Genomic DNA, 15,134 nt, shown 5'->3' with positions numbered 1-15,134 from the left:
TCCAGAATTGTCCATGTTTGATTGTGACAGAAAAGCATGTAAAACAAAGTACAACTTGCATATTCTTTTATTGTCAGCCTTATGTTCCAGTTTTTGCATTTATACAGAATACACTGATCTGTTTATTGTGACTCATAAATACAATTCAAACCAGATAGGCTCTGCATAATACATAGGGTGTATTTTTCATCAGTTACTGTAATATAAAAGAAGCATGTAGACTGAGATATCAAGGGTCAAACTGCAATGTTTTTGTGACTTTTTTATTTTGAAAACCCTGATTAACAAACGTGGAGCTTCTGCAAACCTATATGTCAGCTAGTCTAGTACTTTTATCTGTTTAAAAAATCTTTTCAGGGATATAAAAATATCTGCTTTAAATCAGAACTGTTTTTACAATATATACACTTTTATTTGCACTGTTAAATATTCACTCATTTATATATGATGCTTTATAAATATTATATTCTTTCATTCTGTCCACAACTATAAGTGACCTGTTATTTAATACACATACCAGTTGCTGCAGAAATTTATTTTTGTTAGCATAATGCGTTTATCTGTGGTATTATTGACTGGCAAGGTTGGCATTGACTTTGTTTATTGAGTTAGAAAGGCCAGAGATAATCTCAAACAAGAGTCTGCCTGGTTCCTCACATTGCAAAAATGTTCTGAATTAGGATCATTCCTGGCATTTGTATGAAGTTGATTAAATTATGGGAGCTAATTACTTTATTGCTTTGTTTTGAGAATTATTTTTGATGTGGAGTCTATGATATTATACAATTTTTTCCCTTATGTCCTTTCTTCTTTTTGTAATTTGTCCTTGAGCCAACAGGTGGAGATACCTGACTTGGCAGTTCATCAGTGTAATAATGATACCTATGTTGCCTGGGCTGGGGAATTGGTTGACCCAGGAAAAAGCCTTCCTCTTCTGATTCTGAGGAAGAGGAGGAGCATGTAGAACACCAGTCATCATCGTCTCCATAAAGACGAAGAAATCTTTCTGCAGCCTGATTCTGCAGCCCATACTGGGTGTTTGTGTGGCCGTGTGGGTGCTGTCCATACTGAGCAGAGGCCACAGGGGCGTGCTGGCGATGGTCCTCTCTGAAGCACATGCGAGCTCGCTCTTTGGGCACTATGTGCAGCGCGTTGTCTGATCGAGACTTTCGGCTCCTTCGAGGCCTGTAATTGTGGTGATGCCGGTGACGTTGCAAGTCCTGTTCATCAAAATGGTATACCCTTCTGCGAGTGCGCTCACTCATCGGGGGCTGGCGCACCTCTAGATCACCATAGCACCCATTATCCACAACATCATCTGAGAACTTGACCTGCTGGGGCCTTGACTGGGATCTGGTCCTCCGGAGAACAGGTAAATGGGGAGGTTTGGATCTTTCCTCTTGGAGATTTACTACCTCCTCTGGTTCCTCCTCCTCTCCTGCCTCTGCTTGTTCCAACTCAGATGTAAGACTTTTGAGGGAGTTAGCACTTCTATGCAGCATTGAAGAATTGAGGGTCCCCATGTTACTGGTTTTCTCGCAGTCCTCATTCTCTAGCTCTGTAAAGTTTTGCAACAAATAAGGTAAAGGCTTCTCTTTAAAGTCCACATCAACTGATGCCCCTGTAATGGATGAGATTAAGTTATGTTAGCAACTACTAATATAGTTGTAATCGGTTATAATTTCCAAATACTGGTGCATCTTTTTTTAAGAAACAAATGTTAAGTTCATTTTGCTGAGTAGAAATTGTGCTTAACTAAATCAGACAGACCCATTGACTACAATTATAAGTCAAGACTTTTTCATCTATGCCCAAATGGTAGCACCAGTCTACATGAATCCTTGAGCATAACTAATTGATTAATTCTGTACAAAATCCAGCTTGGTTTCCAGTTAACATTCTACATTTGTTTCTTTTTATACATACCTGTGATATTTGAGAGTGCTAGTGAGTCCATTGAATCTCGAACACTCTGCTCTGCTGGTTTCAGTCCATCTGTAATGCATTCCAATGAGTCATCATACCATTGCTTGTCATCACACTTAAAGTTGGCACCATGTTCAAGATCCAGCTCTTGAATTTTCCGACTACTTGCAGGTCCAGGATGACTACCATAAGCAGAGTCTCCCAGTCCATCTTGAGACTGTGTCCAGTACATATCTGCCTTATATTTTTTACTGGCCAGGCTCCCATTGCCACCACTACCTGACATCTTTGGTTCTGTCTTATTTTTGATCTCACAGTCAGTCATCCAGAGGTCATTTGGTCTGCCGTCCTCTGGCTGCTGGAAAATCTCATGCTCTCCAAACTTTAGAAGCAGCTGGCTCATGTAGTCTTCATGCTCAGCCCATTCATCATGGTCCTCAGGTGCCTCCTGCTCCTCCCTGTTCCTCCAGAATTTGTCGTCTGTGAAGCTCAAATGGGTTAGCTTATTTGATAAAGTATCGTCAGTGTTACCCAGAAAACCAGGGAACTTATAGTTCCCAGCAGGCGAGAAGAGCAGGGACTGGCGGCACTGGTCTGCAGAACGGCTGCTCTTGCCCATTCTTACACTGCGGCGCGATTCACGAGACCTGCCAGATTGAAAGGCAGAATCCGAGGAGTCAGATGCATGGATGTCCTCCCCTAGGCTGCAAGCTTTAGAGCAATAGATACGGCCTTGTCTGGGCAGGAATGGACAACCAAGCAGGGAGCTTTTACACTGGGCACAGCTGAAGCACTCATCTGTGGCATGCCAGTGAAGCCCATCGTATGTCATCTGTGCATGGTCAACCCCTAGCACAAAATCAACATGTTAGTTTTTCCTATTAAAGTAGGACTGTTGAATATGACATCTATGTGAGATCTCACAAGAGACTTTAGTTTACCTATGTGCTCTCCACAGGCCTCACAGTATTCTGCATACAGGGACTCGAAGCAACCACAACAGTAGGGCCGACCATCTTTCATGATGTACCGCTGGCCACCCAAAATGGTTTCACATTCAAAGCAGGAAAAGTGCTTCATGTGCCAGTGACGACCCTCTGCCTCTGTGCACTCATCAGCAAAAATAATCTAAGGGGAAATTTTTTTTACAATTATTGTATAAATGAATGCAATGGCCCCTACGTTGATAAAGAATATAGCATGAGTATGAATAATAATATAATATATTCATATATAAGTACTTCAGCAAAATAACAAAATGAGCCAACAGAATGAGAAAGTGATCTCACATATGTCTAAGCTTACCTCATCACAAGCTGAACAGCGAGGCTTTAGCAATTCAGCATGATGCCTCCCACAGTGAATCTTGCCCTCATGGTAGAAGTAGATGAGATCTACGAGAAGCTCATTGCATGTTGAACATGCAAAGCATGCTGGGTGCCAGCACAGTCCTGATCCTGCTCTTAAGGCAAAAACTGCCATCTCTCCTCCACTGATACGCTCCCCACACTGAACAAAAAAAAGAAAAACATTATGCTTGGTTACCAGGAAAGTTGTCAAGTTTATTCTGAGGAGCACAATGTGTTATTTGGAGACATACATGTTCACAGATGGCATGGAGCACAGTCCTCGGCAACAGTTTTGGGGTTCCCCGACCCAGTGCCTCCTTTTTCCTCTGTACACTGAACATATGGAGCTCTTTCTTTTCTTCTTCACTGAGGGACTGGCAGTATCGCACCTAAGATAGAAATGGATAAACATGGATAAATGGAACACGAGTTTTTCGTGGACTTAGTATCCTGGTGTTCATTTAGACCATCAAGTGACCTCTGCCGCTTATGTTGGCTATGAAGTTTTGATGTGCTTTTGTTTAACAATACTTAAAGAGAATGGAACATTTACACAAACAAGCTCTGTGTTTTCAATAAAATCAAGACTCACTGTCTCACACACACACACACACACACACACACACACACACACAAACCTCAAGCTGAGACATGCAAGTGATGCCATGGTGCCTCATAAAACAATAGTGGCACACAAAAAAGTGCCTTACAGCAATGTCCTCAGCCACTCCAGCCCCTGCTAGTAAACCACAGCAACGTGAGGAATCTCTGTGCCACAAGTTGTGCTAAGTCCTCCAGTAACATCATAAAATCATCAGCTCAAATGTCTCATTGTACCACCACCCACAGAAGAACAAGGAAACAAAGATCACCTCTGTAGTGGCAAGGGGAATGCAGTGAGTGAGGCAAGGTACGAAAAGCCATGAAGTTAACAGGCACCCACGTTAGTTCACCACTAAGGAGCAATTTGAGCATGGGTCAAAATGTCGTGTATAAGCCTAATTCAATGCAACTATAGTTCAGACAATAAAAGCTTTCTTTTTAGCTTTTTCCTCAGGTCAATCTGGAGGTGTTGGACCCTTTGGGTTAATGCTTTATACAGCTAGAGGTTTCCTGGCTTGATTCTGGGGAGGACATCAATAATGTTGACTTAGGTTTGATGTAAGGGGGCTAGAAGTCTAACATTGTTCTTTTTGGTTATGGTCATCATACTCAGATTTATTACTTTATGGCTTTGACTGCTGCTATGTAGTCCCATTCTGTCTTACACTGTGATTTAACAAGCTACCTGAGAGAAGAAGAATGTGATTGATTGTAGTTACTTTCTGTTCACCAATTCCCCATCAGAGTATGTCCACTTTACTCATGTAGAGGATATGTAGACTACTTTGTCTATTAGTGATCTTACCTCATTATCATGGGGAGGCAGTTGGTATAAGAGCTGTTTGATGCGGTGTTTCTCTCCTGGGCTGTTAACATAAGGAACCTTATCCTCTGCCAGACAAGAGAAGTACAACTGGATCTACAAAACAGAGGCAGAGATTAGGCTTGATACTGTGACATGGACTTGCCAATGAACATTGATCTTAGAATAACATTTTGGAAGAAATTATAAATCAAGCCAGTTTTTTTTAAGGTTGGTACCATAACTAAAATGTGGAGAACTCAGTTGCAAACACTCATAATTTTGCCACATTATATTTGATGACAACAGTATTTGTACCTCCTTTCAAAATGTGAGTGATACTCAAATTACAAATTCCACGATTGCTAGAATTCAGACCAGGTTAAGCAGCCTCTAATATGCTAATATATCAAATGACCATGACCATATACGTGTGCCATTTTTCGTGGATAACTTTATTAGTTACTGGCTTGCCACACTGTTTTGTCATTCTATGCTGGGCAGAGATGCTTTCCATAATGGGAGTGCCCTGCTAGCGCGTGACCTTTGTAAGGCAGACCAGTTTATGAGCACTGGTCGTAACATTTACTAGATAAAAGGAAAGAATGGGCTAGTCTCCTCCTGCTTAAACAGCAGCATCCTGCTGTTATTCAGCCGGTCTACTGGCCTGCCATTTAAACCTGACAATGAGAAGGATCATAAATCATGATCATTTTATGCTAATATTACCACCCACTCCTCTCCCCCAGGCTTCTTGCTAATAATGTTTTTGAGTGTCTGTGTACTTCCCTGCAATGATCACCTATAATATTCAGGGTAATTTACAGAATGGCAGTTGTAAAGACATTACAGTTGCCCCTCTACATTTAACACAAAAGCAGTGTTTGGATTTTAGCGCACTTCTATGGCTTTGGACCTTTTTCTCGCCCCACACCCCTGATTGCAGTCATATGTGCTCCTCAGACCAGCTGGGGGATTAGAAAGCCCCTGAGATAAGTGTTAGGGCCTTCCCTGTTGACTTGGAAAAGTGCCACATCACAGGGCCTTTTAGCCATGAGAGGCCCATGTGTACAGACTGGCCAGCAGAAAAGCAGGCATCGCCTTGAGTGTTACTCATGCTGTTCTTTCAGCTGGCGGCTGGTGTTGATCCTTTTAGGTCTTTGTCTGCCAGCATGCAATAATGACTTGCAGACTTTCCATGAAACAGTTTGTAAATAAAAAAAGAACATATCCTGTTTCCAATTGCCTGTGGGGTGGTGTCCACTCTATGCCTAGCTTCTCTAGCAAATGAGTTGGCTCGTCTAATTATTATGAATTAGAACAAGCTTGCTGTCCTGATGGAATGACTGACCTACTTTTTGGTATGTAAATTAAGATTGCTTCAAAAGGTGCTAACAGCACTTTTTAGTTTCTGTTTTTAGTCCACATGGCTAACATTGCATTATTGCATTAAAATATGAGAAAAATAATTGGCAAGATATAGGTACTCTAATTTGTTTCCATGAACAATGCTCACACTGCACTCATGATGCAGTATTTTATTTTTACACATGGACATCTGCATTGGCAATTGTTCCTTAATGGTGTTGTTTCCTTTTTTGGTAAGGATGCTGTTCTGGAACTTTCTTCAGCCTTTGCATTTTTATCTGAAAAAGCTCACCTGTTCAGGTCGCAGTCCAGGTGGAACCCAGGTGTACTCCTCCAGTGCACAGCCTGAGTCATCATCTGAGGTAGAGCTTCTCTGGAAGCCAAAAGTAAGTTTGCTGCCCTTCTGCTCCATGTCCAACTGTCTTTCACTTCTATGGAAACCCCCAGGATTCTCCAGGTTCATCAGACAGACTTCCTACAAATAAAGAGTGATCTGTTAGTCATGAAACCACATCCTATGACCCTGGCTATAGTTAGAGAGACTGGAATGCCGCTTGTTAAAAAAAAGCCCACTTTTAGAATCGGCGTGCTTAGCCCTCCATTGATGTAGAGGGGAGGTCTGTAAAATACATCCTCTTGTGAAAATTCTTTTTTTTTTTTTACTGTGACTGTGCATCATTCATAGATCAACTGTCATGTTTTCCAATGTGTGCTCCAAGTTCCAGCCAATTACAGAAAGACACACAATGACTTCTTTATGGATAGTTTAATGCATTTTTCTGATTTGTCACAATGAAAGAATTTGAACTTCTCCAGGGTGTTTTTTTCCCCTTTAGGTGTACTTGTAATTTATACAGTTAACCAACATCAAAACAAAATTTGAAAGAACACAGTGCTCTTCATGTGCAGTACTTAAAGGTCATGCATATACTTAGGGTAGAAATACCTCTTGGTCATAAATAGTGCTGTAGCATTGTGGTCATCCTTCATCTATACAGACTTAAACTGTGTGAGTTCATCTTGGTCCCTATTTTGCCACCCCCATTCCCTTCTTCACTCCCTGCTGTGCCGGAGTGGACAGCTGAAAAAACCAGGCACACTTGATTGTACTCTTTGAAGTGTACAGGCGTGATAGTTTGGTGCAGCAGGCTACGTATTCATGACTGTTCAGAGTGTTTGTGGTTCACTTCTGTCCACACACCCCAGAGGCCAAGGTGCAGCTGTGTGAAATGTTCCTTGTACATCAGCAAGTAGCATTTCATCCAGAAACCACCACCACCACAGCCCCCAAATTCTCTGCAATGAATAACGGCACTCTGCACCCAAGAATTTCTGGCTGTTCATAAACTGAATCCTCAGTACTGAAGCAGCCAAGCCCGTGTCATATCTTACTCGAAAAACAGCCAAGTCCTGTTGGAAGTCATCACACACAAATGTATGTAGATATATGCACTTAATAGTAGCCAGTAGAACTGTTTAAGTGACCAGATTTGGGGTCTCTAATTGGGGCTCATCTAAGATCTACATTTTGAGATGTTTATCTCTTCTTTGATTTCTTAACTTGTAAGACAATGCCCATTATTTCCTTTAAGGTATTTAGTGCCCCCAAACTGCTCTTTATGTATAATAAACTACATGCTATATGCATTTTACCTGCAAAAAACAAGAACCACACATTCCCATTCCTTTTGAAATGTAACAAACAGGCAGAATAAGACAGAAAGAAGAAGGTCTTTTATGTTCTTGTCAATATCTCTGAATGAAATTACCAGCTCACTTCAGCATTGTGTTCCTTAAAGAACACTAGATTCACAGTATTGCAAAATATGGCAACACTCCTGGAGTTGGACCTCCTCCTTAAATATGCTAATTTTCATCTAAGAGAAGTCATCAGAAAAGTTTCCTAAAACTTTCCTTAATCTGCCTTATAGCAGATCACAGGCATACTTGTAGTGGCCTACTGCAACATATGAGTGAGCACCTGTATCCTAAAATGGTCCTGGGTCTCATGAATCACTAGAACAGATCTGAAAACCTGTTATTTTGTGCGTGTAAGCATGTGTGTCTCTTCCAGCTGTAGAACACCTCCAGCAGTAAGTGTTTAACATCCCCCTCTTTTGTAGAAACCCTTGTTAACATGGCTTTGGGAGGCTAAGATGCATATCTTTTAGATCCACCCACAGAGAGCCTGAATCCCCCAGAGCTAGACACGGTACACGGGGGGTCTGGGGAGCTGAGGGTAGGGGGAAAGGAGGACAACCGTAGAACCTTACCAGTAGTGGACCATTTTCACAATGGAAATGGCCAATGAAAGGAAATGACTAATGAAATACATAGTTAAAAAACTGTAAAATTACTCAATGGCATGTTTAGTATGGATCCATTCTTTTTAATAAGGTCAGTTGTTTGAGGACTGTGGGGAAAAATGGTTGTCAGTTGTGATGCAACCTAAGAAGGTGAGGTAAGGCCCTAACAAAATTGTTTTCCAGACACATTTTTTTTTTACATTGGACTCAAAGATGCTTTTAAATGCTTGCCAATTTGTCCCAGTGGCTTGTAGGATTTGGAACCATCTAAAGCAGTGACAGCCTTGGAACCTGACTAGGGCTCTAATGACAAGAACAGGATCCCTGGCACACATACTAAGTTTCTGTGTTCCACAAACAAAACGTTTGTCTCCATTACAATATTCAGAATGGAAAAAAAAAAAAAAAATTAGTTAAACAAAAACCAGGCCATGTTTTCTCTTAGTGACAAGGATATTTTCCAGAGAGCAGCTTTGACTTGTTCTAGAGCAAGTGGAGACAGGGAATTTGAAGATGTTGTTGCACCACTCTTCCCCCAACCCCCATTGGGGAAGACAACATAATACATGATTTTTATATCACCCATTTTCCAGAATTATTAACCACCAGCACAACTACTGCCTGAATGCACACATACCCATTTTAAAAATTCAATATCCACTAATATTTTTATATATAATTAAAATAACACTTGCACACAATTTTAAATGTGTTGTTGGAGAGATGTCACAGCTGTTGTCAGATAAATGCGTATAAAGTCTGCAGGAATGCACTGTTGGGCCATTATAGAACATTTTGATCATCCCATGTTAAAAAGCAAAGGTCAAGCAGTAATCCATGGCCAAATGGTAAAACATCTTGTCATTGTAGCTAGAAAACGACCACCTGTACTCAGACAGGCTTTCGTATGGCAGCTGACTAGCACTATGTGGTATTTACCCAGTTTCTCAGTGGTCAGTCACACACCTCCTTTCCTCCTTCACACCATGTTTTCGTTAGTTAGGTCAGCCCTGTAGACAGCTGCTTCTATGCCACATTTACACTTAAGTACAGGGCAGTCTTTAAAATGGGCAATTAAAAAAGGATCTAACTTTTGAAAGTAAAACTTGTGCTAAAATATATTTTTTAAATTACTCGTGGGGCACATAAATGGACAAAAAAAAATTATATAATTTTCAACAGGCTTTGCAGTATATTCAGTAATTAATTTAATTTATTTCTTTTTTAACTAAATCAAAGTTACCTTTCTTGATCTGTCCTTACCTCTCAACAAGAATTTCTGAAAGATGATGGCTTTCTAAAATCTCCTTTTTCCTATTGTAAACTGGTCCCACGGTCACACGTCCTTGAGGGTAACATTTTCCAGTGTTTTCATATCTCAGTCCACCAGAGCAGATCCCCAGGCCTCTTATTGCATTTACCTCCAGAAATGTCAGTCTGACGAATGTCCATATCAACCATGCAGCTGGGTGTGTGAGAACGAGAGCAGGAGCAGACAAGAGAAGAGCAGCACAGCCAGATGGCTCTTACACTTACTCCACTCCTGTGGCGCTCTGGCTGGGAGCCACTCCCTCAGAACCCAGCCTCAGCCATTCAGCTTCAGCCCCCCTTGATATACTGCACTTCAAACACTGGGTCCTTTTCCTCATAAGCTTCTTGCTGGCCTTTTTCATACCAAGTAGACTGTATGTAAAGTAATTCTTCATTATTCATCATCTCTTAAGTTCTTCTTAGCCAGTAGGCCTCTGCAAAAATGAATGAGGAGTTAAAGCTAGGAATTTAGAATAACAAAGTGGTCCTGCTAGTTTTCCTGTATGGAGGCATAGACAAGGTGTTGCTCAGATTCAGAGATTGAGCACTATTCTGATTTATTTGCCACAATTCCTGGTATATTACATCTCCTTTCTGATTCACACAACCATCACAAATGTGATAAGACCGAACACCCCTTCTTGTCTGCATGAATGAAGTGTGTCATCATGCTTGGAAAATCTCTGTGCTATGTTATGAAATCATGCAAACACATGTTATTATTAGTGTACTGGATATTAATGAAGTCCTGTTCCACTGGTCCTGTTCTACTGTGCCTTCAAATCCTACAGACACAAACATTAACACATGACATGAATCTGTAGTGGTAGTAGTTTTTTTTCCTCTGCCTTTCCAATTTAGCCCAAGTTTGCAACATATCAGAAAGAAACTGCAAAGTTCAATGCTCACCACTTTTGTATTAACAACTTTTAAATTGCTGCTATTAAGTGGTAACACACTTACAAATATTGGTGAAATCTCACCAAGAGGTACCCTCTGCACTTAGTTGTTGTGTTACCACATGCAAAAATATACTAAAACTGGCCCAAGGCAGTTGCATCCCTCCCCAAGGCTGAATATGTCCCAGCTAACAACAGTCTTTCACCTCCCAGTCAACAATGACATCAGCAGGTCCATGCCACTGTGCAAAAAGAAAGGCTCTACATGAAACCTGGGGCATTGTTTACCATATGAATCAAAGGAACAGTTCCTATCTAAATCAGCCACTTCCACAAGGAAGTTTCATGATTAGTAGCTGAATTATTTGAGAATTATTTATTTAATCATCAATGCAATAAGTAAAAAAGATGGTGAATTAAACAAGAATGTTAAATACTTTTCTTTCAAAAGAAGTGTTTTTGTACAGTGCCAAATTATGAAGTAATCTCCCAAAATGAGGACATTGAAAAAACACTCATGAAGTGGCCCATTTTCTAACCTCAAAGAATCCCAAAGGTTCTAAGTAAAAAGACAGTTGACCTCATCTTCCCTATAATTTCCTGAGGAATGTGCAAAAGGTGAAGGCCTTCCTGTTGTTTCAATAAACAAAGCTTAAAGTTTGACTTCAGTTTAGAGGGTCCAGGCAGGGTGCTTGTTTCTAAACGATGGATGATGGAGGAAAGCAAATTCTCCTTCACAGGGTGGTCTTTATGGGACCCCAACCATTTCACTGCAAACCAAGATGTTTATAGTCATGAAACAGAAGCCCCCCCAAGACAGCAAAAGGTGTTTGATTCCACAGCCTTTTTAATTTAACTGATGTAGCCTCAGATAGACACCTTGATTCAAACATCAACTGTCTTTATTTTCATTTTTCTGTTTTTCCACACAATTAGCTTTATTTTAGACAAAATATTTAAAATGGTAACTTTTGGTTTTGAGGTGCTTAACTTCCATTAGAGGGTTGGTAATATGGACTGTAGCCATACACGTTTCTGGGGACAAAGCCATTGTTGTAGTCAAGGGCACAGATATTCAAACCCAGCAGGACTGAGCCTGAACTACATGCTTTTGTGCTCTGAATGAGAGAAAGAAGGAATTCACATGCCCTTGCATTAGCAAGTCTTTGAGAGATAAACAACCCCACATCCTGCTGAGAGGATATTCGTGTGAATTGAGGTGGAATGGTCAAGAGTCTCTGTTTAGGATAGTTAGTGTAAAGACAGAATGTATTTTGCAATGTGCAGTGATCTTGACAAGGGTTCTAAGAAACCCTTGGCCCCTGATAGCAAAACAGAACAACTGCCACTCCAATCTGTTCAGTAGACTTTATCTGTGTACTGCTTCACAGACCGTTTCAGGGTGCCTATCCTGGGAATGGTCATATCTTTTATGTCATGAGTCCATAGCCTGTGTCCACAACAGACATGCAATGCCCCTGTCAGCTTTCCCATTTGAGCTGAATCTTAATCAACTTCTGTCTCGTTCTGTACAGAATTATGTCATTTTTACAAAGTCTTGTGCCAGTATCCTTTAGACAAACAAAAGAAGTTCCCTTGAGAATACTTGAGAGATTCCACATTGCCTGATGAATACATAAAAAGGTGAGGTAATTTTAATTTTCTACTTTTCTCCCAATAAAACAAAATTCCCAAACCTGTCAAAGTGATTAACATTGGCCACAACAGTGCTGGGCTCTATTGTTAGAGAACTGGCTCTTGTTTCACAGCACAGAACTGACCTGAGATGCTTGTGAAATATAAAAGAACATGCATCCCTGACCTTTCGTTGTTCCTTAGCTCCAAAGAGTCATAAATCTCTCCCGCTCCACCAGCCCTCCTAAAGGGCCTGGTCAGTTTGAACTTATGTTCAGGATGACCCAAACAGCAGCTCACACCTGGCTTTGACCTCTGTGAACTGTAAAACAGACATTTTGACCTAACATGTCCCAGCTCACTCCAGAGCCCATATTTGAAATGCTCTAGCACTGGATGGGCCAGAGCTAAGTGTTAAAGTCACACTCTTCAGCCACCCAGTTTAGCTCATTCTCTAAGGACCTGTTAGCTTCTCTTGTCCCAGGAGAGAGAACTATATTTGACAGCGTCCTAAATTCAGCTGCATATGTGGGCCGATTGTCACATGGACAGTTGCTTTTACTTTAGTCATGCAACAAGCTCCCCCAGTGTTTTGGGTGTCAAAGCTTCTTGCCTGAAAGCTGGTCATGTCAAAAAAGGAATGTATAATGAAAGTTACAAGCTTTTATTTTCTCTGAAAAGGTCATAGCCTACTGTGTAAGGACTCTCACCCTGTAAGAATATGTTGCAAAGGATGACAAGGTTATTGGCCTGTATTATACTGCTGTTTATTGCAGTTCACAGCTATTGTTTAAAACAGTACCTAGTTGTGTGCTAAGCATCTTATAAAAGTAAGGTTCTTTCAGGACTTTAATGACATGTCAGCGGCCATTATCAATACATAAGCACAACAAAGGAAGAGTCCTAAATGCCAATAAAAGACCATAATCCTACTGTAATAACAGTGCTCTATGCCTGAAGAGAATAGGGAAAGGTCAGCTGATGGAGTGTCTGTTACTCTGATATTGACTTAGTGAAAGTGGTGCTGCCAGTCCTCAGTCAGTGAGACTGCTTATCCTATAACCTTCAGATAACCCCATTTACTGCATCTACTCTGGCACATCGATACTGTGGAGAGTATTTCATCCTCAGTAAAATATCTAATCAATGGTTCAGTGCCACTCTTTTATATACATCAGCAAATCTCCCTTAACCACCTAAATGATAAAATAATTTGTATTTGAATGTTTCATGTATGGTTAAAATGATCCTTATTTGAATGTTTGTCAAATAGGCATTGCCTCTGTTAAACCAGGCAGATCATAAGCAGTACCTGAATCTAAATTGAGGGTGATTTGACAAATCATGTTCTGAAGCTGTAAAGAGCTAACTATAGGGTACTATACCAAAGGTCCTAATACAATGCCAAAGATTCCATTTTGTTTATTTTGCTCCTATCTCCACTTTTTAAGATTTTAAGATTGCTTTTTAAGATTTTAATGTGCCTGATTATAACAGGTGATATCTAGATAACTAATTGTTTGACAGTCATTTTGTATTAGATCAGAGTTCCATGTCAACATTTTTTCCAGTTCCCACACATGTAAATATCTCCCTCAGCTGATGGGATACAGATAGAATAATATAGGTGTTCTCCTTCTTGACAGTACTCAGAAACAGATGTAAAAGTGAAAGTGAAATATATTTTCATATACCTTAAATGGAATTTATCACAATTGGATGCTATTTTAAGTCTACAAAAAGTGCTTAAAAAATCACAGATGAACCCATAAAATGGAATACATGTAGATGCCATTTAAGACTCAACTGTTGTCACTCACAATGCCTGGTATGACTACACATAAACACATATTATAAATTATTGTATGATAAGTTGCAGTACTAAATGAGGGAAAGTGTAAGAGAGACCCTCCTCAAATTTGAAATCCACTTTAAGTACGACTTACTATAGTAACCCAGAAGGAATTTAACCCTCTGCCTACTCTCCTGGTGTATAAGACAGGACATCGTATTTCATTCTGTATTTGACACCCTCTCACCTAGCTGTAAAGAGCCAAGCTCATTGAGAACAATGAGAAGAAGACAGACACACATCCCCAGGCTGTTAAGGACAGGAAGCCCGTTTATATTGGCATGCCGTAACTACACAAAGACTATGTGGCAGTTTGCACACGTACACTTAGGCAAAGGGGGTCTTTAGGCAAAACACATGCACTCAAAGACAGCAGTTTGTTAATAATGTGACAGTCAAAAGAAGATTTGGACTGGTATTGACTGTACGAAAAACACTTTCTGGAGATACACCTTATAGAAACATTTCCAGTTCCCATGCATGAATATCTCCCTGAGCTGTTGGACTTTAGAAGGAATAAGATAGGTGAGCACACACTCAACAGAAACAGTTAAGTGTTTCCCAGCCTAGGATCCCTCTAATCATTAACATTCCTTAGAGAAGTGCTCTGTTACAGTCTTTTATAACCAGCTAATTGAACACATGCCTCTGTGGCAGTGCACAGGGAGAGCACTCAGGGACTGTGTGCTGGATGCTACAGTTTAGGCTTGCCTTAATTGGGCATAATTTAAGTCATTAGGAGCAGCAGTAAAGTCAAAATAAAGAGGGCAAAAGGGAGTATTATGCCTTAACCCAAACCCCCCTACTGATCTCAGATGTGGGCCTTTGTTAAAACCTTGCTATAGATGTATGTCATCATTAGGTTGTAATCAGTACTTCTGTGTTATTGTGCACCCTGCTCTCTGTATGGATAATTTGAATAAGAGTCTCCTAAATTAATTAGTTGGAATATCAGGCATATGCAAAAAAACAAACAAAAAAACAAGCCAGTCTTTTCCCCCTTATTAAGCCATTGTCAGCTGTAAACTGACAATGTTGATGAATTTGACCTATGGCAGGATGGTCACTGGGTTTCAGTCCACT

At 40.4% G+C, this 15,134-nt stretch overlaps 1 protein-coding gene across 4 annotated transcripts in view; it reads right to left on the bottom strand.

Annotated features, from left to right (window-relative positions):
* Positions 1 to 49: 49 nt before the first annotated feature.
* The window catches only part of prickle1a (prickle homolog 1a), a 19,819-nt gene continuing 4,734 nt past the window's right edge, over positions 50 to 15,134 (bottom strand). The window contains exons 1-8 of one of the 4 annotated variants that reach the window (XM_081712189.1): positions 9,598 to 13,909; positions 6,341 to 6,523; positions 4,684 to 4,797; positions 3,527 to 3,664; positions 3,232 to 3,435; positions 2,868 to 3,054; positions 1,927 to 2,775; positions 50 to 1,621 (exon numbers count right to left, since the gene is read on the bottom strand). In XM_081712189.1, coding sequence (XP_081568315.1) covers positions 771 to 1,621; positions 1,927 to 2,775; positions 2,868 to 3,054; positions 3,232 to 3,435; positions 3,527 to 3,664; positions 4,684 to 4,797; positions 6,341 to 6,511 — 2,514 coding nt within the window. In that variant the 5' untranslated portion in view covers positions 6,512 to 6,523; positions 9,598 to 13,909 and the 3' untranslated portion in view covers positions 50 to 770. Of the gene's footprint in view, positions 1,622 to 1,926; positions 2,776 to 2,867; positions 3,055 to 3,231; positions 3,436 to 3,526; positions 3,665 to 4,683; positions 4,798 to 6,340; positions 6,524 to 9,597; positions 13,910 to 15,134 lie in introns of those variants that run through there. The other 3 variants (XM_027000965.3, XM_027000964.3, XM_027000963.3) reach the window with 3 other exon arrangements.

This window comes from Electrophorus electricus, chromosome 4 (genome assembly GCF_041902795.1).
Source record: "Electrophorus electricus isolate QZ-2024a chromosome 4, ASM4190279v1, whole genome shotgun sequence".
Taxonomy (NCBI): domain Eukaryota; kingdom Metazoa; phylum Chordata; class Actinopteri; order Gymnotiformes; family Gymnotidae; genus Electrophorus; species Electrophorus electricus.
This window is presented reverse-complemented; position numbering and strand designations above follow the sequence as displayed.